At 39.3% G+C, this 26683-nt stretch overlaps 1 protein-coding gene across 2 annotated transcripts; it reads left to right on the top strand.

The window, feature by feature from the left end:
- LOC120571324 (major histocompatibility complex class I-related gene protein-like) lies at window positions 1-26649 on the top strand. Of its 2 annotated transcripts, XM_039820209.1 has the most exons (4): window positions 1-705; window positions 15841-15889; window positions 17316-17582; window positions 26286-26649. In XM_039820209.1, the coding sequence occupies exons 2-4, from the start codon at window positions 15841-15843 to the stop codon at window positions 26594-26596; spliced, it is 627 nt and encodes a 208-aa protein (XP_039676143.1). In that variant the 5' UTR covers window positions 1-705; the 3' UTR covers window positions 26597-26649. The 2 variants fall into 2 exon arrangements, with proteins under 2 accessions (XP_039676143.1, XP_039676144.1); XM_039820210.1 differs by lacking the exon at window positions 15841-15889 and having other exon boundaries at window positions 604-754.
- Window positions 26650-26683: the final 34 nt, after the last annotated feature.

Here is a 26683-nt window from a genome sequence, read left to right as displayed (position 1 = left end):
TGACACGTCATATTAATGTAGTTTAGGCCCAGTGTCACTGTGTCTACTTATTAAATTAGCCTATTATTTCCTTCATTATTATTTGGTATCAGGGGCAAAAGTTCTCAGACTTATGATCGTTTTTCTAGTGTGCATCGCCATGTTTCTCAAATATTCTCTCTTCTTATCTCAGTGATGTGCCGATCACAAAGTTTAACTGCAAAACTTTCAGAACTGTCAAACTGAACGGAACATTTTCTGGAGCCAGTGACGTTTATATTATCACAAGTGAACATGACTATAAGCTATCTGGGAACTTTACCCTCATACATCCATTAAATCAAATTTTTCCGTAAAAAGCTTCAAGTAAGTGTTCCTAGTAGGCTATTAGTGCAGGCATGTGGCCATCTGTCTACCAGAGGATTCAGAATTACATTAAAATCCCCTCCCATTACTGTGTGAATTCGGAAACTTAAGTAAAAAATGTTAAAGTCTGATTTCTATACCGCGTGTCTCAGTTATTCTCCTCTCTACTTGTGATGTGCCGATCACAAAGTTTAACTGCAAAACTTTCAGAACTGGCAAACCTAACGGAACATTTTCACCAGTGAGGTTTAACACCCGCCCATCTCTCATCAGACCAGAGACCCTCCCTCCTCGGAAAAAAAAACACAGAATACAGAACAGAACCAGCTCGGTCCTCAGACACGTCTTTATCAAAACAAGATGAAAAAGTTCCTGTTGTTGCTTCTCTTCTGTCACGTCTCATCTCCAGGTAAGATCACATTTTAAATCTTTACTTCACTTTGAACTCAGCTCTGCGTTTAGTTTCTGTGGAGCTCTGGGACACAGCTGGAGTTTAGTTTCACTTTAACTTCACCTCCAGACTATCATGTTTTAGATTAACTGAATCATACTGCCATCATATTTATGATAAAATAATGATATGCGTCTATTTACGCATTACATTACATTTATTTTTAATTATACCATGGTGTACCTACCGTATTGTTATAAAAATTATTAGGCCCAGCTTAACATGCGTTAAGAACTTCTGATACATTAGGCCCAATATCTTTATGCCTTTAATTTGCTATTGCTGTGCTACTAAAACTTAAGGCTGCATTTCTCTATTTCAGTGTTTGTATCAGGACTGACTGGCTTGCTTCACTTTGATTTGATTTAATATAATTCAGTGATGTGTTTTATACCCTTGTGTTTTGTGGCTCCGTTTTTGAACTTGTAGTAGGCATTTTCTGTACCATTGTCATAGCCTAGTTTGTTCTGTCTTGGATTTTGGACTTTATTCTTGTTTTTGTTGTTTTTTGCTTGTGGAGCGTGTATCTGTGTTCCAGTTTTATTACCGAAGCCTTAGTACTGTTTTGACGCTACAAAGTGCATTTGTTTTAATAAATAGAGATATTTTGTCTTCATCTTGACAGTATGGGTATTAAAGAAATTGAACTTGGTTGAGTAGCGATAACGGTCTATTATTTCCCGGTGTTTGGGGATCGGTAGCTCACGCAGGGGCGGATCTAGAAAAATATTTATGGGGTGACGAGAGGGGGGCAGGAATTTTTGAGGGGCAGCAACATATGGCAGACGTATATATACTGAATTTAATCACAGTTATCACAGTTTGATAAGAAATAGTATGTACGGTACACACTACAAAAGGGCACAGGCTGCCATTTATAAACCCATAGAGACAAACTTAATCTCATTCAATCAGTGTCCTGCATTTGAGGTTCATATTAGGGATAAGTGACCATACAATGTGATCTCACTTAATAGGAGATATAGAAGTATGATAGAAGCAAGGGGCATTATCACAGGAAAGGCATTAAGGTAAGACACAGGTGATGAGTGGCAGATGTGTGAGAGGGGAAGCAAACAGTTTTTGACTGACTGCAGTCGGAAATTGGAGATTCACACTCGTAAATTGTCAAATTGGCCATAACTTTTAATTCGTTGCTGCCAACTGGGGTGGCAGCAGGGGTGGCAAGGCTTTCTTTTAGGGTGGCATTTGCCACCCTATGCCACCCCGGTAAATCCGACCATGAGCTCACGGCAGGCTAATTACGGTCTTGGATAGGCTATATGAATTGAATCTCTATACATATACATAAATTGTGATGGATGCAGTTTGGTGTGTGGTGCAAGTTTTTCTTGTCAGAGCGTGTGGTTGCTGCAGTGGTTGATGGACTTCTGGTCTGTTACTGCAATGGCAACTTCGGGAGACTTGGTGAAAACGTTTTTAAAAAACAATCGTCAGCATTGTAAAAGGTACACTAAAGAGTGTTTTGAGGATCAGCCTAACTTTTTCAAAGTCTGGATGAATGACATGAAGCAGAGCTTCAACCAAACTGGAGGTAATATTTCACTATTTACTGCTAAACTGTTTGTTTGTTAAATTGTATATTAAAGTGACCCAAACTCATTTCCACTTTGAGATAATGAAATTCTAAACATCAATACATAGTCCAAATATCTTCACATACACAGGAAGAGGAAACGCAGTAATACAAGACATCCTTTATTAGTTTCTCACTCTCTCTCTCTCTCTCTCTCTCTCTCTCTCTCTCTCTCTCTCTCTCTCTCTCTCTCTCTCTCTCTCTCTGCAGACGAGCTGGTCGAAGTAAAGCCCATTGCCAACAAGGGTTATGGTAATACCGGAATAGGAAGTGATGGTAAGATGTGTTTAGGTTACTTCAGTTGTCCTGAAGTTCATGATTTATTGATTTGTCACCTTTCTGATGCTGTGTGTAAGCCTCCTGTCTGATATCTGTGGCCATACTACCACATACACACAAAAAGCCTGAACTACCAGTTAGCGGGCTAGCTCCGTCAGCCTTTATTTCAGAGACACATTTGTACAGTTGACTGCTGTCTTAAGACTGATACAAACTACACCATTTCACAGAGCAGTTAACAGCTAACCAACAGCTTCCTCCATGTTTTACTCTGTTCCTGCGAGAGTCAGCACTATCATGATGGTTCGGCCAACAGGTACAAATATATGTCGCTCACCAAAGTGAGGCTCTAAACAAAAGTGTGTTTTTGTTGGATTAGCTTTTGTCTTTTGGTTTATTATGGAATAAGTCAGTCATTTTTTAGTTTTAGTTTTTAAACCAATGCACTCCACCTGTTGCAGGACAAACCAACATGTAATTGGTTCATAAGTAATGTGTGAACAGGTGTTAATAAATAGATAGATCTGTTCAATACTTCTTTGTCTATATGGTTGTAAACATTGTTCTTTTTTGTTAAACAGGCAACCCTATTATGCTCATTCTCATCGCTGCTGGAGTGGCTGTTCTTGTTGTTCTTGCTGTCGCGTCTTCGCCGCTGTCACTGGATTCATTTTTTACAAAAAGAAGAAAAGTGAGCTACTAAAGAACTAAAAGATTTTCTATTTTTTATTTTAAGTTAAAAAGTTAAAACGAGCTATTGTAAAGCAACTAACAGAGACTGTAGCATGATGATGATGATGATGATGATGAGAAATGTAATAGGTAAAGAGTAGAAGAGTAAAATATAATTATTTAATGTTAACAGGAGAATGATTAATAGAGGGGATCAGATTCAGTGGGAAAAGGTGACAAATGTTCATTATAATTTATGTTATAGCTTTAGTGCGTAACTTTTTTCATGTGCAATCACGGAAGGCTTGTAGCATGTGGACGCGCCGACAGTGTTGTTGTCATTACTTAGAATTCCTCATGGGGGGGGGCGACAGAAACTACGCACTATAGCTTTAATTTCCAACTGTGACAACTGAAATGATTTGTCTTCTCTTCTTGTTTCAGCCAAACTCCCTCCACAATGTGAGTAGAACTTGTTTTTATTCTATTGTATCTGGTCTGACATGCTGTTACCAGGATGGGTTACTGCAAAACAGACTTGAGTAAAGACATGGAGATTAAAAATTAGTAAATTTTTTTCTCACTCAGGGATTTTTCTGCTAACAGAAAGACCAAAAATATTGAGTGTTTGACATGACCTGGAATTACTCTAGATGGGAGTAATTTGTGTGACAGCAATAGCAGATTGAATTTTCTTGCACGGATTGTGGATTGAAGATCAACATAACTTCACTAACCTTTCCTCAAATAGAGGGAATTGGCTAATATAGTATATATATAATATAAATGACAAATTAAAACTGAAAGGGGAAGTTTAAGTTTCATTTTATTTCATTCATATAGCACCTTCAAAGCAAACAAGTTTGCACCAAAGTGCTTCACAAAGACAAAAACATATGTATAGAAGCAGATATAAAAAGCTCTTGGGGTTGGAGGCTGCTGGTTGCTAATGTCACATTCAAGTTGTTGAGTCAGCTCATTGATTGTGACAGATGGAGCATGTCTCTTGGTTCTGGATAAAACATCAGATGCTAAACCTGTTTCAGAGGCTGGAAATACTGAACACCTTTTGGTGGATCTGCAGAGTTCATCTGAACGACCAGCCTCTGGACAGGCTGCATCATCCTCTGTTTATTAAAGGCAGCTCAGTAACAGTGGCTTTTTCCTTACAGCTCCTGACAACAGCTCTATACGCTCTACGTTAAACTTCTGATTTACAAACCCATCCTGCACACAGTGAGTTACTTCAAATGGGACAGTAAGCAGTAAATGCTGTGACGTGAACTATTCACATCTCCAGTTAAACAATACCTGAAATGATAAGCTTCCTACAACAAACCGTTATATTAAAGCCCCTAAAAAACTTACTTTCAAATCTTGAGTATGAATATAAAATTAAAGAGTCATGAAGCAAAAAGCAAAAAAAAAAGAAATGTTTTAAAGGGGTGATAGAATGATTATATAGGGTATTTCACACTGTTCCTTATGGTCTCCTAATGGGGTATGTAACATTAGTTGGGCTGAAAATGGCCTGGTTGATATTTTATTGGCCCTTATGCATCCCTGTGTTTTGGCCCTATTTGTAACAAGAGCTTTTCTTCCAAATATGGCATGGTCATGAATATTTAGATGAGCTGCGGCGCTGCTTGGTTGAGCCTTAGCCCCGCATTACACACACATAGAGACGCGCTGATTGGTTGAGCGACTTCGCCATACACACACCGCATTAGAGGTTCGTGTGCTGATTGGTTGAGCGAATCTCCAATACACATACATTAGAAACACGACAGAATCTCATATTCCAGACACTGCAATGTTTCCTTACCAAATTCACTTCTGAGACTTTTTATGCGAGAAATCAACGATATAAAGCTCAAATATGGGCCGTTTTACGAAAATGGATGGCTAATTGCAAATTTGGTAAAACTGTGGGTCGGAGTTCAGCTGCCTGTGTTAGGCGCTCGCGCCGCCTGCCTTCCTCCACAGACCCCGGCTTGCTGTGAGCTCGATTGAGCTCCGGAACGGCTGCTGCAGCCCACAGCACCTCATACCCGCGCAAAGTCACCGTTTGGGCTGGTGGACTACTACCAAACGCCGCTGCCCTGACAAAGCGCCAGGGCCTGCATCTCCTCTCTTCCTGCTAGCTAAATGGCCCGTGTGTGAGAGCGCGGTCAGCGAGCTTGTTACACCAGCAATCTCTTACCAAATGTTACACACATGTCACGCCACTTAGCTATACAACATATAACTATATGTTTTATAAAGCTAACAACGGTGTCCGATTTCAAGTTAATGAATATTTGTGAGCTGTACGGGTTTCGTTAGCTGCGACTGTCCCTGCAATCCTATGTGTACAGATTGCGGCTAGTTAGCTTCATTTTTGGTGCGTAATTTGAGTATATTTACAGTTTGAATTTACGTCCACGCCTTATACAACATCTAACTATATGTTTTATAAAGCTAACGACTGTGTCCGATTTCAAGTTAATGAATATTTGTGAGCGCTGTAAAGGGTTTCGTTAGCTGTGACTGTCCCTTCAATCCTATGTGTACAGATTGCGGCTAGTTAGCTTCATTTTTGTTGGTAATTCGAGTATATTTACAGTTTGAATTTCCGTCCCCGCACTTATACAACATCTAACTATATGTTTTATAAAGTTAACAACGGTGTCCGATTTCAAGTTAATGAATATTTGTGAGCTGTAAGGGTTTCGTTAGCTGCGACTGTCCCTTCAATCCTATGTGTACAGATTTTCCCAATCGTTTGTTTAAATAACTCAATACATTATAATTACACACATTATAAGATTAACTAGAATCTGTGGTAAGAGAATGCTGGCGTAACAAGCTCGCTGACCGCGCTTTCACTCACATACACCGGGCATTTAGCTAGCTAGCAGGAAGAGGGGAGTTGCAGGCCCTGGAGCTCTGTCAGAGCAGCGCGTTTGGTAGTAGTCCACCAGCCCAAACGGTGACTTCTTGCGCGGGTATGAGGTGCTGTGGGCTGCAACAGCCGTGCGGAGCTCAATCGGGCTCAGCAAGCCGGTGTTACACGGGGTCTGTGGAGGAAGGCAGGCCAGGCGGCGGGGCAGCAACACAGGCAGCACCAGCCTCTGAAGTCCGACACAGTCGGACAAAATTTGCAATTAGACATCAATTTTTCGGTAAACGGCCCATATTTGACCTCTAAGTAGTTGATTTTCCGCATAAAAAATTCTCAGAAGTGAATTTAATGGTAAAATAGCATATGAACAATGTATACATTTTCTGAGATCTGCGCGACCTAGATTCAGAAGACTACCTGATCTCAGGTCAGTTGTGTAGCCTATGTAAATGTTAGGCGTGACCGTTCTCTTAATACACCCATGGGCTGACAAAGGTTCCGGTTTTGGGAGGTTGACGTCAACTTCCAGCTTTGTTGGGATTCGCCCGTTTTCAGCGGCAGTTTCAAAATATGAAATTTTCATAGTAAAAGGGTGTCAATGGGATTTTGAGCTTCTATGTATGTCCTATTTACCCACCGAACTGTCGTTATTCAACTATGACAGGGTAAAATCGGTTTTGCATTCTATCACCCCTTTAAAAATGTCTTTATTAGGAGTTGACAAAAGGATAAGTTTGTGTGTGTGATTAATATCCTTTCTGTATTATAGGTTTATATACTCCAACTCTCCGTTCATATACTCACTATATACATAACTCTATAACTCTATTTGTACTCTATCTAGATATGCATATGGTTTGGTTCTTATAGATAAACATGTAACATGTATGGAACCATCCCGATGAAGTAGGGGTAAATAAAATGTCCTCTCTGGTGTTTGACAACTTGACAGCAACATCCTGATTATTTAGCTTAATTAAAAGAAACATGTTGTGTAAATATTCTGATTATATATTTCTATTAAAGTGTGTTTTTTGTCTTTAAGAATCTCAGCCAACACTCAGCATGTCAGATGTGTTTGATATTCTCATTTAATTTTTTTTTGTATTTTTTTTTTTTTTTTTTTTGAAAATAAAATTACTTTTACATTTAAAATGTATCCATTTCAGTTTTTTATTTCTGTTGTCAGAGTAAGTAAGTATGAAAACATCTGACTCAGATTTATAAGATATTAAACTTTATTAGTCAAACTTCGGCAGAAGTCAGAAGCTGTTTTCTGGACTCCCTGTCTGATCTTTCAGTCCACTAAACCTTTGTTCCAACCCAGGTCTCTGGAGGGGAAAGGAAGCAGCACAGAGGCTCTTAGAGTCTGACAGTAGACTTATTTATTACAGGAGCAACAACTAAATGAAAGAGAACTCGTAAAAGAAGCAAGCTACATGTTGTGTTACATGATCCAATGTATTTTGGACTTTAGCAGCAGACAAGCCCAAACAAAGAGCTTTAGTGGAAGCAGGCAGGAACAGGTAACAGAGACTCAGATGAAACCGTTTACACAGAACCAGAACATGTCTAAAATCTCTTTTGGTCAGAGTGAAGTCCTCTCCAGATGTTGTTACCTCAGCAACGCTTATCAGATCATCACTGTAACCAGAAACATTTAAATATGATTCATGAATTTACACCTGACCACTTTATCAGAAAAACAGAGACACAGAACAAGGCTGTGTTATGAAGTTATCCAGCTCTACAGGAACTGACAAACCTGGAAGGAGTCATTCACAGGGGAACACACCTCATACTGCAGGTGAAATGAAAGATGAGCTGAGCTTTCCAGCTCTACTTCTTTCTCTTTTTTTAAGAAAATGTATTTATTTATCTTGCTCCTCTTGTCTTACGTTTTATCTCCAGGTAAAATGACATTAAAGTCTTAACTTTAAACCCTTGTTAGTTCCTGTAGAGCTGGGTAACTTCCTAACACAGCCTTGTTCTGTTTCTCTGAGGGACTCATTCATTAAAGCTACATTGTGTAAGAATTTCTTCCATCTAGAGGTGAAATTGTATTTGACAACCAACTGAATATTACTTTCTAGCCCTTCCTCGGTGGCCGAACCTGAAATTAGCTCTCTCCATCGTTTACACGCAGCTGTTCTAGCCACTCCAATATTAACTTTGGTCTTTGCCTGTCGCGTTGTCGTTTTAATTCTCTTTTTCGCTTCCCTGGCGAGTAATCACCCCCTTGCATTCATCACGGTGCCAATAGGTGTAAGAGGGCGAAATGCGCAGGTATGTCCCTCTTTGGTTAATGTATTTTAAAGATGGAGGCGCTACATGGCTGCCGTCATTCAAGCAAGTCACTCCTATGTATCCTGAATGATTCTGAATGGCAGATTCTACGCTTACGAGAATACTTTGATTAGTTGGTGGAAGTAAGTACACATGAAGGAGTACATATTTGTGAAAGACCAAAGGAGTTTTTGCTAAGAATCGACTCAAAAAATTACAGAATGTAGGTTTAAGTTAACGTGTTGGATGTTTGTGTTATTAACATCCTTCACAAAAATACACAAAAATACATAAAGTAACTTTAAATCGGTATTTCATATATTTAATATGAAACGTAGTAAACATATCTTGTGTTGTGAGGTGAGGTGTGAAATGAGGAAGTAAGTTCTTTTTCAGGAATACCTTCATGAGGTGTGTCCTGTGAGTGAGAGTTATTGGAAACTGGCCTCATCATGTTCATTGTTTAAGACACATTTTAATTGAATAATCCTTAAAGTAGGAACAGGGCTTTGATAAACTCTTTTACTGCTTAAGGAATTAACAACCAGTTATCTAACAGAATGATCTACTAAAACCTGTGTGTCTGACAGTGAACCACTCCATCAGCCTTTCTTCACTGCTTCTTCTGAAGTCCCAAACTAGTTACAGGAAACAGCTGGAATGTTGACAGATGTCGCGTTATAGTTTAAAAAATATAAATAAACAAAAAAGCAACCCAGCTTCCCTGGCCGAAATAGACCGAAATAATAACATTAAAAGAAATACATATAAACCATGATGATAATATCTCGTGAATAATGTTGATTAAAACAGCGGTTATTGTGCTAAAAATACCAATAACAAAACTGTCACAGATTTTGAGTTAAGAGGGGGCGTTTTTTTCTTTCGTCGATATTTGACGGTGAGGAAATAACATGAATGTCTATCTGACGGACCCCCTCGTCGAAAAATAACGTCAAGGCTACACCTCTTTCGCTGAAACTTGACGCCAGGGGTCCTTTACCATGCGTCATACATTTGACGAGTAGGGAGTGAGACTGTGTTGGCATTCATTGTTTTTCAAATTAAGAGTGTACCCACACTGTATTTGTTAGCCTGTAAAATTAATAGTCTATATGCATGCTATTTGTCACCCAATTATTTGGCTTAACTGACTGAAAAAATCTGTTGAAATAGCCTAAATGTAAACATGTTCACGCATTGACAGTTGTCAGACAAAAGGCACAATCTGTTTTTGTAGGAGAGGGGAAGACCCATCTCATCGTTTAACCCTGTTGTGATTTTTTGTTCCCGGTCAAAAATGTATACATTCACATAAAGTAACACTTGTTATGGTCAAAAGTAAGAGATTTTATCTGTCACTTTGGAAAAAGAGAGAGACTCTGAGAAAAGTTTAGCGTAATAGGTGTGAAAAAAGCATGGAAATATTTAAAAAATAATAAAATGATAAAATGATCTATGGAAAGGAGCGCCATGTCTTTTTGGTACATGATAAAGTATCTGGTTCTGGACCTGGTCCAATGTGGTCTAAAAAACGGTGAAATCTCCCTTTATTGTGTTCTCATAAAGACAATAAAACTTTCACAAATCTAAAAGTGTGTTTTAGACATAATTAATAATTTACCTTAACAACTAACACTCATTCAATACAGTAAGAGGTTCAGAAAATGGAGGATCAGTCACTTAGCAATGTAAATTGTGTTTCTCTGCTGAATCGGACAGTTTTAAGTTCCCTTAAATTTCCCCTTAACTGCCAAATCGGAAGCTGCGAATCGGATGCCAACAAACACATGAAGTGAGAGGGTAATTACCTTCAAAGTTGCATATAGACTATTCATTTTACAGGCTAACAAATACAGTGTGGGTAAATTCTTAATTTGAAAAACAATGAATGCATATTGGGTCACAGGGTTCTAAATTAATTTTAATAAAAAGAAAAGGTAACTATTTTTTTTTATTATGTTTCCGTTTTAACCCAAGAGCGAGAATATGGGCTCATTTTTATAATGTGCAACAACTCCAGCTGTGTTCCAGAGCTCCACAGAAACTAAAACTCAGAGCTGAGTAAGAGATAAAATGTGATCTTACCGGAGAAGGGACAGAAGAAGCAACAACAGGAATTTTATCTGTTTTGAAAAGACGTAACTTGTCAGCTGTTCTGTATCTGGGCTTCTCTAAAAAGGGCGACACTATACTCCGTTTCTGGTTTTCAATGTCCATAGAAATAAAATAATGAAAACTGCTCGTTTTTCAACTGTTGTTTTTTTTATTCATGTTTCCGTTTTAACCCAAGAGCGAGAATATGGGCTCAGTTTTATAATGTGCATAATCATTGAAAATCTGATGGAACACAGGTCTCGTTTATAAGTGTTAAGATCAAAGTTGACTAAAACCAATGCGCTCTGGACAGGAAGTAACATTAAAGTGTCAAACTAAAAGTATGAGAGCTGTAATAACTGCCAGAAGAACAATGTACTTTAGCTTTTGCCCATAGCTTGTCAGATTAAGCTACAGTTAATTATTTAGGGTTATATAAAGTATTTCATTGAGCAACATTCATTAATAGCCACAAAGGGAGTAAGAATGGATACTGTTTTAAAATAGAAATAGGATTATAATAATTTTAAAATCACATTTGAAATAAAATCTGCATTCCCCTAGCATTATGTGTGGCGTTATTGACTAGTTTTACTCTAATCTTACACCAGCCAGTAAAAAAGCAAAAAATATAAGGACTTTTTTTAAATTGCTCTGCAGAATATTGTATGTGACACGGTTGACCACATTAGCTGCCAATGAACATGTCAATGTGATGAAGAACATAAATGAACAAGTTAAAGTGTACTAGACACTCTCTCATTCTGGTCTGGTCTCCTCAGGCCCTGCAGACTGGACCAGAGTTCATGGTGAGCACGGTAGACCTCCTCACTGCTGGGCCTGTGTCTGGATCACCCAGCTCGTTAGATGTTCACTGCTCATACTAAGCCCTTGAAACAGTAGTTGGCCAATATTGGATAATAAAATATAATACATGATAGGTATTGTGTGGTTGAATTACAATAAGGAATGGTCAATGGTAAGCACTGTGGCCTCACAGCAAGAAGTTACTGGGTTGGAACCTTGGTGGCCCGGGGCCTTTCTGCTTGGAGTTTGCATGTTCTTCCCGTGTCTGTATGGGGTTTACTCCAGCTGCTCCGGTTTCCCTCTCCACTAAAAAAAAAAACATGTTCCCCTCCCAAAAGTGCCAGCTAAATGACATGTCATTTAATGGAATGGAATGAACAAGTGAACTAAAGCACATAAGGCTTAGAACATAACACCGTAACAACATAAAACTCAAAGAACTAAATAACAAAAACTATGTGCTGCTGTGTGCTTGTGTGCAGGTGTGTGTTGTAAATTGAATAATTGGTACCAGTCCTGAATTTGCAATGCATTATTTTTCTGATCAAGATAACTGACATCTCCTGGTAAGCAATATAAATATTTACTGCCATTGTATTGTTGGAGCAGCAGCAGATGGCACAGAATCATGCAAATGTTTAATGTTACAACCAAGATCTCTCTCTCTCTCTCTCTCTCTCTCTCTCTCTCTCTCTCTCTCTCTCTCTCTCTCTCTCAGAACATACACTTTCACAAAGGCTGGCATGTTTATCATATATTGTATGGTGCTGTGGACTCAAGTGGCAAATCTGAATCAGCAAAGTGGCCTACTGTAATATTCTCGCAGAAAACCACAAGTAAGTTGGTCAACCATGTCACATGAATATTCTGCAGAGTTGCAATAAAAAGAAGCCTTTTCCTGTAAGTGGTCAAGTGGTTTAGCCCTTGTGTTGTCTTATACATTGGGTCATTATAAATGTTATTGGCATAACAAAATTGACCATTTCATAAAGCATGAAGTAATTTATCACTCAATTCTGGGTTACCCCTTTTATCCAACTTCATTCCACTCATGAATTTTACACTTATTTTTTGCATTCATGGTTAACAGACCTGATTTACATGAATTATATATTACATGAATTATACCTAATTTCTAAGTAAAATGAGGATATATATGATTAGTTGTTTTGGATTATAACAGACTGGTATATTCAGTTCTATTTTATTTATCAAATCATAACAGGAGTCATCTCAGGACACTTTACAGATAGAGTAGGTCTAGACCACACTCTATAATTTACAAAGACCCAACAATTCCAGTGATTCCCCCAAGAGCATGCATAAATGCGTAAATGCGTTTGTGTGTGTGTGTGTGTTGTCTTTCTGTCTGTCTGTCTGTGTATGTGTGTGTGTGTGTGTGTGTGTGTCTGTCTGTCTGTGTGTATGTGTGTGTGTGTGTGTGTGTGTGTGTGTGTGTGTGTGTGTGTGTGTGTGTGTGTGTGTGTGTGTGTTTTGTGTATGTATGTATGTGTGTGTCTATGCACATACTTGTAAATATGCACATGTCCAGTGTTGGTCAAGTTACTTGGAAATAGTAATTAGTTACTGATTACTGATTACTTCTCCAAGAAAGTAATCCAGTTACTTTACTGATTACTTATTTTCAAAAGTAATTAGTTACTGTACTAGTTACTTTACTAAGTTACTTTTCAAAAACATGCGTCGGAACGATTCAGAGTCAACAGTGGAAATTGGCAGCATGTCCTCGACAATATAGCCAGCGAGGAGCGTCTTCAGTTCAGCGGCACTAAGTCCTGTCGTCGCTTTGAAGTCTATTTTCACCTGTTTAGCAGGAGAGGGGCCCGCGGAGGTTCGCCCGGTAGAGCTGGATGTATGTCATGTCAGTTGGGGGTTCAGGTTTTTTTTCCAGTGAGTTTCACATTCCTGTGCCGGCTTGCTAGGTGCTTGCTTTGATTTGAAGTGGAATTTTTCGCTGTAGATAAAAGTTTTCTTCCCACGCAGAGTGTACAGCGGACGCTGATGTTTTTGTCACCTTTAACCGAGTCAAACTCAAAGTAATGTCGGTACTTCCAAGCATTAAACGCTGCATGGTCCTGCTCTCTCCCGCGCCCCATGTTGTCTCTTGTTCAACACTACACATGTCGGTGTTTACCACTGACGTCGCGGCGCTCATACGTCATTGTCACTCACGAGACAGTCTCACGAAACAAAATCACGGTTAAGTAACGCAGTAACGCAGCCTGCTTACGGGGAAGTAACAGTAATCTAATTACTGTTTTTGCAATTGTAATCCCTTACTTTACTCGTTACTTGAAAAAAGTAATCGGATTACAGTAACGCGTTACTTCTAACGCGTTACTGCCCATCAGTGCACACGTGTCCTGTGTGTTTATCTTCTGTAAAGCTCAATAGTGCCCTACTGCACTACCAGGTCAAAATTCGCCCGGGAAGACCATAACTGCTATAAAATTGAATAAAACACCCCAAATTTACAATCAAAATCATGTAATATATAATTCATGTAAATGAGGTCTGTTAACCATGAATGCAAAAAATAAGTGTAAAACTAATAAGTGGAATGAAGTTGGATAAAAGGGCTAACCCAGAATTGAGTGATAAATTACTTCATGCTTTATGAAATGGTCAATTTTGTTATGCCAATAACATTTATAATGACCCAATTTATAAGACAACACAAGGGCTAAACCACTTGACCACTTACAGGAAAAGGCTTCTTTTTATTGCAACTCTGCTGAATATTCATGTGACATGGTTGACCAACTTACTTGTGGTTTTCTGCGAGAATATTACAGTAGGCCACTTTGCTGATTCAGATTTGCCACTTGGGTCCACAGCACCATACAATATATGATAAACATGCACCAGCCTTTGTGAAAGTGTATGTTCTGAGAGAAAAGAGAGAGAGAGAGAGAGAGAGAGAGAGATATCTCGGTTGTAACATTAAACGTTTGCATGATTTTTTGCCATCTGCTGCTTCTCCAACAATACAATGGCAGTAAATATTTATATTGCTTACCAGGAGATGTCAGTTATCTTGATCAGAAAAAAATAGTATATTGCAAATTCAGGACTGGTACCAATTATTTAATTTACAACACACACCTGCACACAAGCACACAGCAGCACATAGTTTTTGTTATTTAGTTCTTTGAGTTTTATGTTGTTACGGTGTTATGTTCTAAGCCTTATGTGCTTTAGTTCACTTGTTCATTCCATTCCATTAAATGACATGTCATTTAGCTGGCACTTTTGGGAGGGGAACATGTTTTTTTTTAGTGGAGAGGGAAACCGGAGCAGCTGGAGTAAACCCCATGCAGACACGGGAAGAACATGCAAACTCCAAGCAGAAAGGCCCCGGGCCACCAGGGTTCCAACCCAGTAGCTTCTTGCTGTGAGGCCACAGTGCTTACCATTGACCATTCCTTATTGTAATTCAACCACACAATACCTATCATGTATTATATTTTATTATCCAATATTGGCCAACTACTGTTTCAAGGGCTTAGTATGAGCAGTGAACATCTAACGAGCTGGGTGATCCAGACACAGGCCCAGCAGTGAGGAGGTCTACCGTGCTCACCATGAACTCTGGTCCAGTCTGCAGGGCCTGAGGAGACCAGACCAGAATGAGAGAGTGTCCAGTACACTCTAACTTGTTAATTTATGTTCTTCATCACATTGACATGTTCATTGGCAGCTAATGTGGTCAACCATGTCACATACAATATTCTGCAGACCAATTTAAAAAAGCCCTTATATTTTTTGCTTTTTTACTGGCTGGTGTAAGATTAGAGTAAAAGTAGTCAATAACGCCACACATAATGCTAGGGGAATGCAGACTTTATTTCAAATGTGATTTTAAAATTATTATAATCCTATTTCTATTTTAAAACAGTATCCATTCTTACTCCCTTTGTGGCTATTAATGAATGTTGCTCAATGAAATACTTTATATAACCCTAAATAATTAACTGTAGCTTAATCTGACAAGCTATGGGCAAAAGCTAAAGTACATTGTTCTTCTGGCAGTTATTACAGCTCTCATACTTTTATTTTGACACTTTAATGTTACTTCCTGTCCAGAGCGCATTGGTTTTAGTCAACTTTGATCTTAACACTTAAGACCAAAATAACATTATAAACGAGACCTGTGTTCCATCAGATTTTCAATGATTATGCACATTATAAAACTGAGCCCTTATTCTCGCTCTTGGGTTAAAACGGAAACATGAATAACAAAAAAACAACAGTTGAAAAACGAGCAGTTTTCCAATTAATTTTTAATTTCTATGGACATTGGAAAAACCAGAAAACGGAGCTCATAGTTCGTCGACCCGTTTTTTAGAGAAGCCCAGAATACAGAACAGCTGAACAAGTTCACGTCTTTATCAAAACAAGATGAAAAAGTTCCTGTTGTTGCTTCTCTTCTGTCACGTCTCATCTCCAGGTAAGATCACATTTTAAATCTTTACTTTACTTTGAACTCAGCTCTGAGTTTAGTTTCTGTGGAGCTCTGGAACACAGCTGGAGTTGTTTCACTTCTACTTCACCTGAGGCTTGTACTACGAATCAAGATCAACATGCCCTGGGGCCTCATTTATAAAACCTGTTACGCAAGAAAAAGTTGCGTGAAGCAGGGTGAAATTTGTCGTCGCGACATTCCTCGCAATAGTCGGGATTTATAAAGAATTTCCATGCGTAAAAATGTTCCCAGTTTTCCGCAACCTTTTGACCATGCTTGTGATCGTGCGTAATGCTCCCAAGGTTTTGTAGACTGTGTTTTAGTGAACTCCGATGGTATGCCCGTTTTCCGAACCTAACCCAGTTTTATTTTTCCTGAACCCAACAATCCCGTTCTTTCTAAGCCGACCCAGAGCCGGTCGCGACGCCCGGCGAGGGGCTGCGAGCAACGGGGAGAGGCAGGGGATCCTCCCGCACCGTGCAGCGGAGGAAATGCGCTTTTCCTCCGCTGCTCTCCCCTGCCTCTCCCCGTGAAATGCACTGCGTTTGTTTGATGTGTGTGTGTCTGTGTGTGTCTGTGCGTCTTTATGTGGTCGTGTCTGATTGTAGGTGTCTGTGTGTGGGAATGTTGTCATTCTGCACCTGCTATTCCCACACAAAGTTACAAAATTGTTACATTTCAAGCACTATCACCCGTTTTGATTAAGTTCTAAGAAATAAGCACCAATAATGATCACAAATCTTGTTTCTATCTTTTACCTTTTTAATAATTGAATTTCCTTGTTTAGATAGACAAATATACCCCATCAAATAATGCTCCCCCAACAGAATCATTATATATTGCACCACTACTCACTCCATGTGCACTGTCAGGAGATAAGGAGCATATTTTGATATTCTATTAAATTATATTTATTTAATATTACAGTGGTAGCGTATTCTGATGACAAATATACCCTATCAAAAGGTACAATGAATAAATTATTTATTAGATATTACTCCATTAACCACAGTATCGACCATATGTCCGACCGCAAGGTTGCATAGATTTATGGGCGGGGAATCAGACAATGCTTGTGGGTCGTGCGCATGCGCAGAACCGCTAAGTAGCACATCTCGATAGGTAGCATAGATCGACAGAACACCGGCGGCAGGATAATAATAATAATAATAAATTGAATTTATATAGCGCTTTTCATAGACTACATCCTTACCCAATGGCAATAGTTCTTAGAGGGCGAAGCCTATAAGAAATAGAACCTAAAGTTACCTTGTTAACGCCAAATCTCTTTTCGTAGTACAGGCCTCTGGAGACTATCATGTTTTAGATTAACTGAATCCTATCATATGTATGATAAAATAATGATATGCATCTATTTATACTGAATCTATAAACCTTGTTTGTCCTGCAGTGAAACACTCACTCAAGTTTTTCGCTACTGGATCTTCTGGACTCCCAAACTTCCCAGAGTATGTCGGTGTTGCAGTGGTGGATGACGTTCTGATGGGTTACTGCGACAACAAGAAAATGATAGTAGACCCAAAACAGGACTGGAGAACATTTTTCAAAAACAATCCTGACCAGTTGGAGTTTTACACTAAAAGATGTTTTGAGAGTGAGCCAGACTTCTTCAAAGCCACAATAGATAACTTCAAGCAACGCTTCAACCAAAGTGGAGGTACAGTATTTATGCATGTGTGGCGGCACGAGAGCTGACAAAACCAAACACAGACAACGCCACCCTGGGAATTTCACCCAGAGAATGATATCACTAATGACTGATTTTACTTCCAATTGCAAGATTATTGATATATTTAAGGTCACACAGGTCAGTATACAAAGGCGCCAAAGACGAGGTTCAACTTACAAAAAAATACAGTTTTATTTCAATAAAAATCAATAAAGTTAAAAGCAATCAATTTAAAACACATTCACACCAAAAAGGGGGAAAATAATTGTGCTGAGGTTTACCAGCGGAGAAGGGGGTACGAGGGTGGTAAGGGGGATCCCAGGGAAAGTCACCCGTGAACACACAAAAACACAACAGTGAACACAGCAAATGAAAATGGGGAAACACAGCACACCGGGAAGGAGATACCACCACCCGGACACCAACTTAAAATGGGGAGAGAAATGGGAAACACACACACAAAATTAAAGGGGTTCACTCCACAAAAGGAATATCAAAAATCAATAACAGATTATAAAGAAACAAATTGAAAGAAATCGAACACAATATAAATACAATATAATGGCCAGAACCACTAGTGGTTCCAGGAAGCCATACAAAGCAAGAAACAAAACAAAAACACTTTTAATTGACACAATAACATAACCTAGAAAAGTCAATGTTTAAATAGAAAAAGACTAACTAAAAAAACTAAACAAAATATAAGTACAACTTTTAATTAAATTGAAAACAAAATAGAAAGAAAATAAAGAAAGAAACAACTAAATCAACCAAATTAAAGTAGGGAGTCAAACCCCTCAACTATAAAACAATGGCTCGATAAAACAGGTGACTCATATTGGCCCGTGCCCGTAGCGAAGGCAAGACGGCGTGCAGCAATCGCTACGATATTCAATTTTTAAATAACAGCAGCAGTGCGGCAAAAGCCGTCTGAAGCAAACAGCAGTGTCGGCAAAACAGCAGCCAGTAGTGGAAGTGCCAAACAGCTACATCTCCGGTGGCTTCAGCCCGGTTCCGCTCAAGCAGAGTTTTAGTAAGCCCAGAGGGAGGAAGCTCCGAGCATGCAAACGTAGCAGCTATCAGTGTTACTCGCTCCTCATTCACGGCGTTCAACCAGTAAGGTGAATGATAGCCCGCCAACCGAAGATCTGTAGCACAGCAGAGCAACTACACGGAGTGAGCGACGCGCAGTGTTGGGAAGGATACTTTCAAATGTATTTCGTTACAGAATACATGCCCACAAATGTAATTTGTAACGTATTCCGTGACGTTACTCAATCTGAGTAACGTATTCTGAATACTTGGATTACTTCAGGATTACTTCCACATTGAATTGCGTTTTATAAGTGTAGGAATGCAGCTATCACATCCAGTTTACTAAACAGGCCTATAATGGTGTGTTCTTTTTATTCCAACTAGCTGAATGTGTACCTGAACAAGCAGATAGATTATTGTATTGGTAGTCCCGAACTGCATACTACAAAAATCTAACTGCAGTCTTGCTACCACGAGCTAATTTTAGCTAACGTTAGCTAGCATGTCAAACGGGGCTAGTCAGTCTTTAAACGGCTCTGGAGCTAGTAAATCAGCACGTAGGAGAATGTAAAGTCGCACGTCAATGTTAAAATAGCAAGGTGACCAGTAAAACTACAGCAGACGACTACCCTTGGCTAAGTAAAAAAATAGCTTACTTTAAGATGCTTCTTCAGGTTGGAGGTGGAGTAATTTGGACGCTGAAAGGAGGCACAGTTATATTTCATTCTCCCTGTCCGTTCTTTAATGTGAAATGCTGTTTGAATTTCCAAGATAGAAACTTATTCCTGTCCTGGCTCTGTTGTGCCGGTTCCGACTCCATTGTGACTGATCACGCAAATAGCTATTTTTTTCGATTTCATATCGGGGCTTCTGGAAAATGCATAGAGTTGCCTTAATTTATTCAGAGTGATAAACTGGTGAAACAGAGAAGTATCGTCATGTAATCCATTGATTTCAACAATGTAACTGTATTCTAAATACCAACTATTTAAATTGTAACTGTAACGGAATACAGTTACTCATAATTTGTATTCTGAATACGTAACGCCGTTACATGTATTCCGTTACTCTCCAACACTGGCGACGCAGAAGTATGACGCACTTCCGTCACCAACGGGCAAGAGAGGGCGGAAGGGGGAAACTAGCAGTTTTTATATACGGGGCCCTGAGGCAGTGATTGGTCAACAGAGCACCAGGTAGTTAGGAGTTCAACTCATACTGCTACACATGTTACATTTAACTTTTACTGCTAAACTGTAAAGTGACCTAAACTCATTCCCACCCTGAGATAATGAAATTCTAAACATCAATAGTCAAAATATCTTCACAATAACATAAACAGGAAGAGGAAATACAAGACATGTCCTTCATTGACCTGTCAGATAATGTGATTGAGGGCCTTATCATCTGTCTGGACAGGTTTGATTTCAGGAATCCAAATGTTTTGTTTACCATCTGAAGCTTTGTGTTGCTGCATAACGCTTAAAAAGTGAAATAACTAAGATTTTGATATTGCATGTTGGAAAATAAGAAGCCTGTTTAGGCTTTTTTTTTTCATCATGTACAGAATAAATATTCTGTTAACAAAGTAAACTTTCATTGCACAAAATCAGACTAATGAAATGCAACTGCATTTCCGAGATGGTAATCCAAGAAGTAGAAAATAATGCAATAACTATAAGTTGTTGGTCAAATGAACCTGGGATGGCATCCAATGCTGCAGATGTTAGATAGTACCAGTTGTATGATAACAGAACACAAGGAGGAGGAGATCAGGGTCTCATTTATAAAACTGTGTGTAGGATCCGTACTAAAAGTGTAACGTATGCCCAAAAGCCAAAAATGGTGTATGCCAAAAAAAAATTCAATTCAATTCAATTCAATTTTATTTATAGTATCAAATCATAACATAAGTTATCTCGAGACACTTTACAGATAGAGTAGGTCTAGACCACACTCTATAATTTACAAAGCCCCAACAATTCCAACAATTCCAGTAATTCCCTCAAGAGCAAGCAGTGCGACAGTGGCGAGGAAAAACTCCCTCTTGGGAAGAACCTCCGGACAGACCCAGGCTCTTGGTAGGCGGTGTCTGACGAGCCGGTTGGGGGTGTGATGAACAGTGGCGATAGTAGTCACATTAATAATGGAACAGTGACTGGATGTAGCGGAAGCTGCAGGGTTCAGCAGGACGCAGCATGACATTGCAGGGCATCGCGAGCTCAGCAGGGAGTGCAGCAGGACCACGGCGACAGCTGCAACCAGGGTCTTGGTGCCAACGTTCTCCAAGGAAATACGCTGGGGAAAAAAGCATAAGGACTCCGGGAGTAAACTCCCCAGAAGCTAGGATTAGTAACAAGCATTTCTGGGATGGGCTGCACACAAATAGTAATAGTAATAGTAACAGTAATAGTAACAGTAATAGAAAGGGGAGGGAGAGAGCAGCTCAGTGTGTCAAAGGAAGGGAATTCCCCGGCAGTCTAGGACTATAACAGCGTAACTATAACAGGTAACTAAGAGAGACAGGTCATAAGGAGAGGTAGCTTTTTCGGGCTTAGAACTCTCCCCCTGCCGGATCTGGCTTGGCTGGCCTGCCTCCCTCTACTTTGTTATGTATTATTAATCTAACAATTATGAAGAGAAGCAGTTGGGCCAGTTAGGTGAACACTGCAACTCCTCACTCCCTAACTATAAGCTTTTATCAAATAGGAGGTTTTAAGTTCATTCTTGAATGAGGTGACAGTTTCTGCCCCCGAACCCAGATCGGAGCTGGTTCCATAGGAGAGGAGCCTGATAACTGAAGGCTCTGGCTCCCATTCTACTTTTAGAGACTCTAGGTACCACCAGTAACTCTGCATTCTGGGAGCGCAGTGCTCTAGTGGGACAATAGGGTATTAGGAGCTCTTCTAGATATGATGGTGCTAGACCATTTAGAGCTTTGTAGGTCAAGAGAAGGACTTTAAACTCAATCCTGGATTCAACAGGAAGCCAAGCAAAAAAAAGCTAATACAGGAGAAATATGATCTCTTTTCTTAGTTCTTGTGAGAACACGCTGCAGCATTCTGGATCAGCTGGAGAGTCTTAAGAGACTTATTTGAGCAACCTGACAGTAGGGAATTACAATAGTCCAGCCTGGAAGTAACAAATGCATGGACTAGTTTTTCAGCGTCGTTTTGAGACAGGATATTCCTAATTTTGGCAATGTTACGAAGATGAAAAAAGGCTGTTCTTGAGGTTTGTTTTAGATTGGCATTAAAGGATATATCCTGATCAAAGATAACTCCTAAATTTCTAACAGTGGTGCTGGAGGCCAGGGCAACACCATCCAGAGTAGCTATATCTCTAGATAATGAAGTTCGGAGGTGTTTAGGGCCCAGCACAATAACTTCAGTTTTGTTAGGGTTTAACATCAGAAAATTATAGGTCATCCAGGATTTTATATCCTTAATGCACTCTTGAAATTTTGCTAGCTGACTGGTTTCGTCTGGTTTGATTGACAAGTATAATTGGGTGTCATCCGCATAACAGTGAAAGTTAATTGAGTGTTTTCTAATAATATTGCCTAGAGGAAGCATATATAAGGAGAATAGAATTGGTCCAAGCACTGAGCCGTGAGGAACCCCATGGCTAACTTTAGCGTACTTGGAGGATTTATCATTAACATTCACAAATTGAGATCGATCAGAGAAATAGGACCTAAACCAACTCAGAGCAATTCCTTTAATGCCAACCAAGTGTTCCAATCTCCGTAACAGGATTGAATGGTCAATTGTGTCAAATGCAGCACTAAGATCTAGTAAAACAAGAATGGAGACAAGACCTTTGTCTGCAGCAGTTAAAAAGGTCGTTAGTAATTTTAAAAATCAGATTTATATAACGGTGCATACGCACATCTGTAAGCAATGTTCCCTTTATGAATCACAGATTACCCACTAGTTTGCGTATGTGAATCAGCCTCTCATCCCGCCCTGTACACGCCCATTTTTAACCATAAATATTCAATGCAAAGCACCTCATGAATGTTAATGACCCTGGCAGTTGTTCTTTCGTTACGCCGAATCATGCTGCCTGGTGGGGAAAAAGCAAAAAACTTCTCAGATGCTGGTGAATTGCTGCAAATTGAAATTTGGCCTGTTCTCGCATAGTGTAGGTAAACCTGATCTAGTGCTGTCAAACAAAATATTTAATCGCAGTTAATTGCACATTTTTATCTATTCTAAATGTCCCTTGATTTCTTTTTGTCCCATTATTGTTTTTCTCAATTTAATGCTCTTATCAACATGGAAAAGTGGATTGGCTTGCTTTGTGCTTTTGTCGCCTGGTTTTGACTAGGGGGCGGAGAATTGGCATCAGCTGTGTGCTCGGCCATCAAGTGGTATTTCAGACTGAACGTGCTGCGATGATAGCTCAGTTCACAACCAGGCTTCAAAATTAACATTTTCGTCTACCAGCCAAATGGCTAATGAATGTTAAAATATTACCAGCCATTCAATAGATTACCATTGGGTTTTTGGCTGGTGAGTGAAGCAAATCTACCAGCCACTTGCATATTTCACCAGCATTTGGCTGGTAAACGGTGCTAATTTAGAACCCTGTTCACAACGACAAAACACACAGATCACTTTGGTCTTGTCAATGGAACCATTTGGGAACTTTTTAAAAGTAAACTTTCCATTCAGAATCTTATTGGCATCCATTTCGGCATCTCACGCTCACCATCCTCTCAAAACGTAACGTTAGCCTACTACTCTTTGGCCGGCCCAAACAAGTGTGTGCAGCGTGCCTGATGTTTTGTTTCCGGTCTAGCTAGATCCGGTGTGGTGTTGTAGTTTTTCTAACATTACTAGTTGTTGTTGTAACAGCATGTGAAAAAAACTACAAAGTTTGCTAAGCCAAAAAGAATGTTAATCTCGCGATAAAAAAATTGACGTCGTTAAAATGGGTTTGCGTTAATGCCGTTAATAACGCGTTTAACTGACAGCACTAATATATATATATATATATATATACACACATACACACTACCGGTCAAAAATTTTAGAACACCCCAATTTTTCCAGGTTTTTATTGAAATTCATGCAGTTCAATGTCTTATTGTACTCTGAAATGAAAGAATAGAACAAATGAACAATTTAAGTTAAAAAATAAATCATGGAATCAATTTATAAACTAAAATGTATTCTAAATTTTTGACTCATCAAAGTAGCCCCCTTTGGCAGATCTAACAGCTGAACACACTCGTGGCATTCTTTTTACAATGGAAATCAAATATTCTTCAGAAAGTTCTTCCCAACTCTGTTGCAGAAGTTCCCATAAATGTGTGTGATAAATAAATAAATGATGTTGTCTGATGTTGTGTCATAGAGTTTCACAACTCTGTCAGTGATTGTTGCGCGGCTAGGAACCGTGTACATTAGCTCAAGCTCGTGAATAAAGTCTTTAAATCCAGACCCCTGCGTGATGTTGATCGGTCTCATATCTTTACAGATAAACCTTGTCAGTTTGTCTGTTATAGCCTTTTGGCGGACAGCTGGTAAGCCCCATAATGAGGAGAGAGGCAGAAAAGATCGCCTAGCTTGTCAGGGTGGAACGTCATCAGGTGTGCCCTCAGGTTGCTAGTTGAGAAGTGATATTTCATTTGGATTTTGCATATTCTGCAGATTGCCACTTCTTTATCTGTAATTTTTCCATTTATGGTTTGAAATCCAAACACCTTCCACACGTCGCTTCTGAAATTGTCAGGAGTGGTGATCTCCGTTTCAGTGGAGACGTTCTCCGCCATTTTTGACAGTATTGTTATGATGATACAGCGTGGATAACGTGCACAATTGCGTTACGATTCAAAAACTTTACTGTTCAGACGAAACAAAAGCATTTCATTTTCACATTTTTCACGAGAAAGGTAAGATTGCATATAAAATAAAAAAAATGAAAATTTAAAGTATACATTTAAAAAAGCAATATTCGAATAGTAACTTCAGCATTCGATAGTACTGATTTTTTAAATATTCGAATTATATTTGAATTTCAGAATTCGTTCCAACAGCCCTAATATTGAACAGTATTATACTGCAGAAAGTAGTGTGTTGCTATAAAAATGGCGGGAAAAAGGCAATTAAAAATGGAAGAGAGACAGACCATCATAACACTTAAGAATGTGTCTTTCCTACAGAGAAATTGCGAAGAAAGTCAAGGTGTCAGTGAGTACAGTATTCTTCACCATCAAAAGGCACTTAGAAACTGGGGGAAACTCTGACAGGAAGAGGTCTGGCAGACCCAAAGCCACAACAGAATCAGAAGACAAGTTTCTGAGAGTCAACAGCTTGTGTGATAGGCGCTCACAGGACAACAGCTCGCACAGCATAATGGTGATCGGTAGCCGTAATAAGCAAGTCTCAGTTTCAACTGTAAAGAGGAGACTTGGAGCTGCAGGTTTGATAGGTCGAAGTTGCAGCAAGAAAGCCATTGCTAAGACGTCAGAATAAGAAAAAGAGGCTTGCCTGGGCCAAGAAACATCGCCAATGGACTACTGAAGACTGGAAGAAGGTGCTATGGACTGATGAATCAAAATTTGAAATCTTCGGTTCATCACGCAGGATTTTTGTACGCCGGCCGAAAGGTGGCGAAAGGATGGTTCTCGTTCTGTGTGTGACATCAACTGTCAAACATGGAGGAGGAAGCGTGATGGTCTGGGGCTGTTTTTGCGGATCCAGGGTTGGTGATTTGGCACCCTGAACCAAAACGGCTACCACAGCATTTTGCAGCGCCATGCAGTACCCTCTGGTATCGCCTAGTTGGTCAGGGGTTCATCCTACAGCAAGATAATGACCCAAAACATAAGTCCAAGCTATGCCAGAACTACCTTAAGAAAAAGAACAAGATGGTAAGCTTAAAAACATGGAGTGGCCAGCACAGTCACCAGACTTAAACCCCTGAGTGGCTGGTTAGAAAAGTGAAAGCAAAGCGACCTACAAGTGCCACACATTTATGGGAACTTCTGCAACAGAGTTGGGAAGAACTTTCTGAAGAATATTTGATTTCCATTGTAGAAAGAATGCCAAGTGTGTTCAGCTTTTATATCTGCCAAAGGGGCTACTTTGATGAGTCAGAGATTTAGAATACATTTTAGTTTATAAATTGATTTTGTGATTTCTTTTTAACTTAAATTGTTCATTTGTTCTATTCTTCAATTTCAGAGTACAATAAGACATTGAACTGCATGAATTTCAATTAAAAACCTGGAAAAATTGGGGGTGTTCTAAAACTTTTGACCGGTATGTGTGTGTGTGTGTGTGTGTCTCTGAAATATGAGACCTGCTGTATCGTCTCCAACGTATGTGTGAGTGGTTCCTCAACCAGTCAGCTACAGCTCATCTAAATATTCATGAGCAACCATATTTGGAAGAAAGCTGTCGTTCCAAATAGAGCCATTACACAGAATAAGGGCCAAAAAAATAGCACCTGGGACATTTTCAGCCCAACTAATGTTACATACTCTACTCTATTAGGAAACCTTAAGGAACAGTGTGAAATAACCCTATATAATCATTTCTATACCCCTTTAAGTACTGTCAAAAGCACTCTATAAATACAATTTATTATTATTATTAATATTATTATTATGCATTATTAATTATTACAGTCTCTGTCTCTCAGGTGTCCACATTTTCCAGATTATGAGTGGCTCTGAGTGGGACGATGAGACTGGAGAGGTCAATGGTTTTAATCAGTTTGGTTATGATGGAGAAGACTTCCTAGCATTCGACCTGAAGACATCGACATGGATCGCTGCAAAACCACAGGCTGTCATCATCAAACAAAGATGGGATGCTGACGAATCTAGAATAAATCACATTGAGTTTATCCTCACTCAGAGGTATCCTGAATGGCTGAAGATGTATTTGGACTACGGCAAGAGCTTTCTGCTGAGAAAAGGTAGAATCACATTTCCTGATGTAGTTTCATGAACACAACAATGTTCATACAGTCTGCTCAGACTGAACTGATATTTTATTATCACTCCAATCAGTCTGACATCACCTTCTTTTCTGTGG

This window comes from Perca fluviatilis, chromosome 13, assembly GCF_010015445.1.
Source record: "Perca fluviatilis chromosome 13, GENO_Pfluv_1.0, whole genome shotgun sequence".
NCBI classification, from domain to species: domain Eukaryota; kingdom Metazoa; phylum Chordata; class Actinopteri; order Perciformes; family Percidae; genus Perca; species Perca fluviatilis.
The sequence above is the reverse complement of the archived record's forward strand: the minus strand, read 5'-3'. Positions and strand labels throughout refer to the sequence as shown.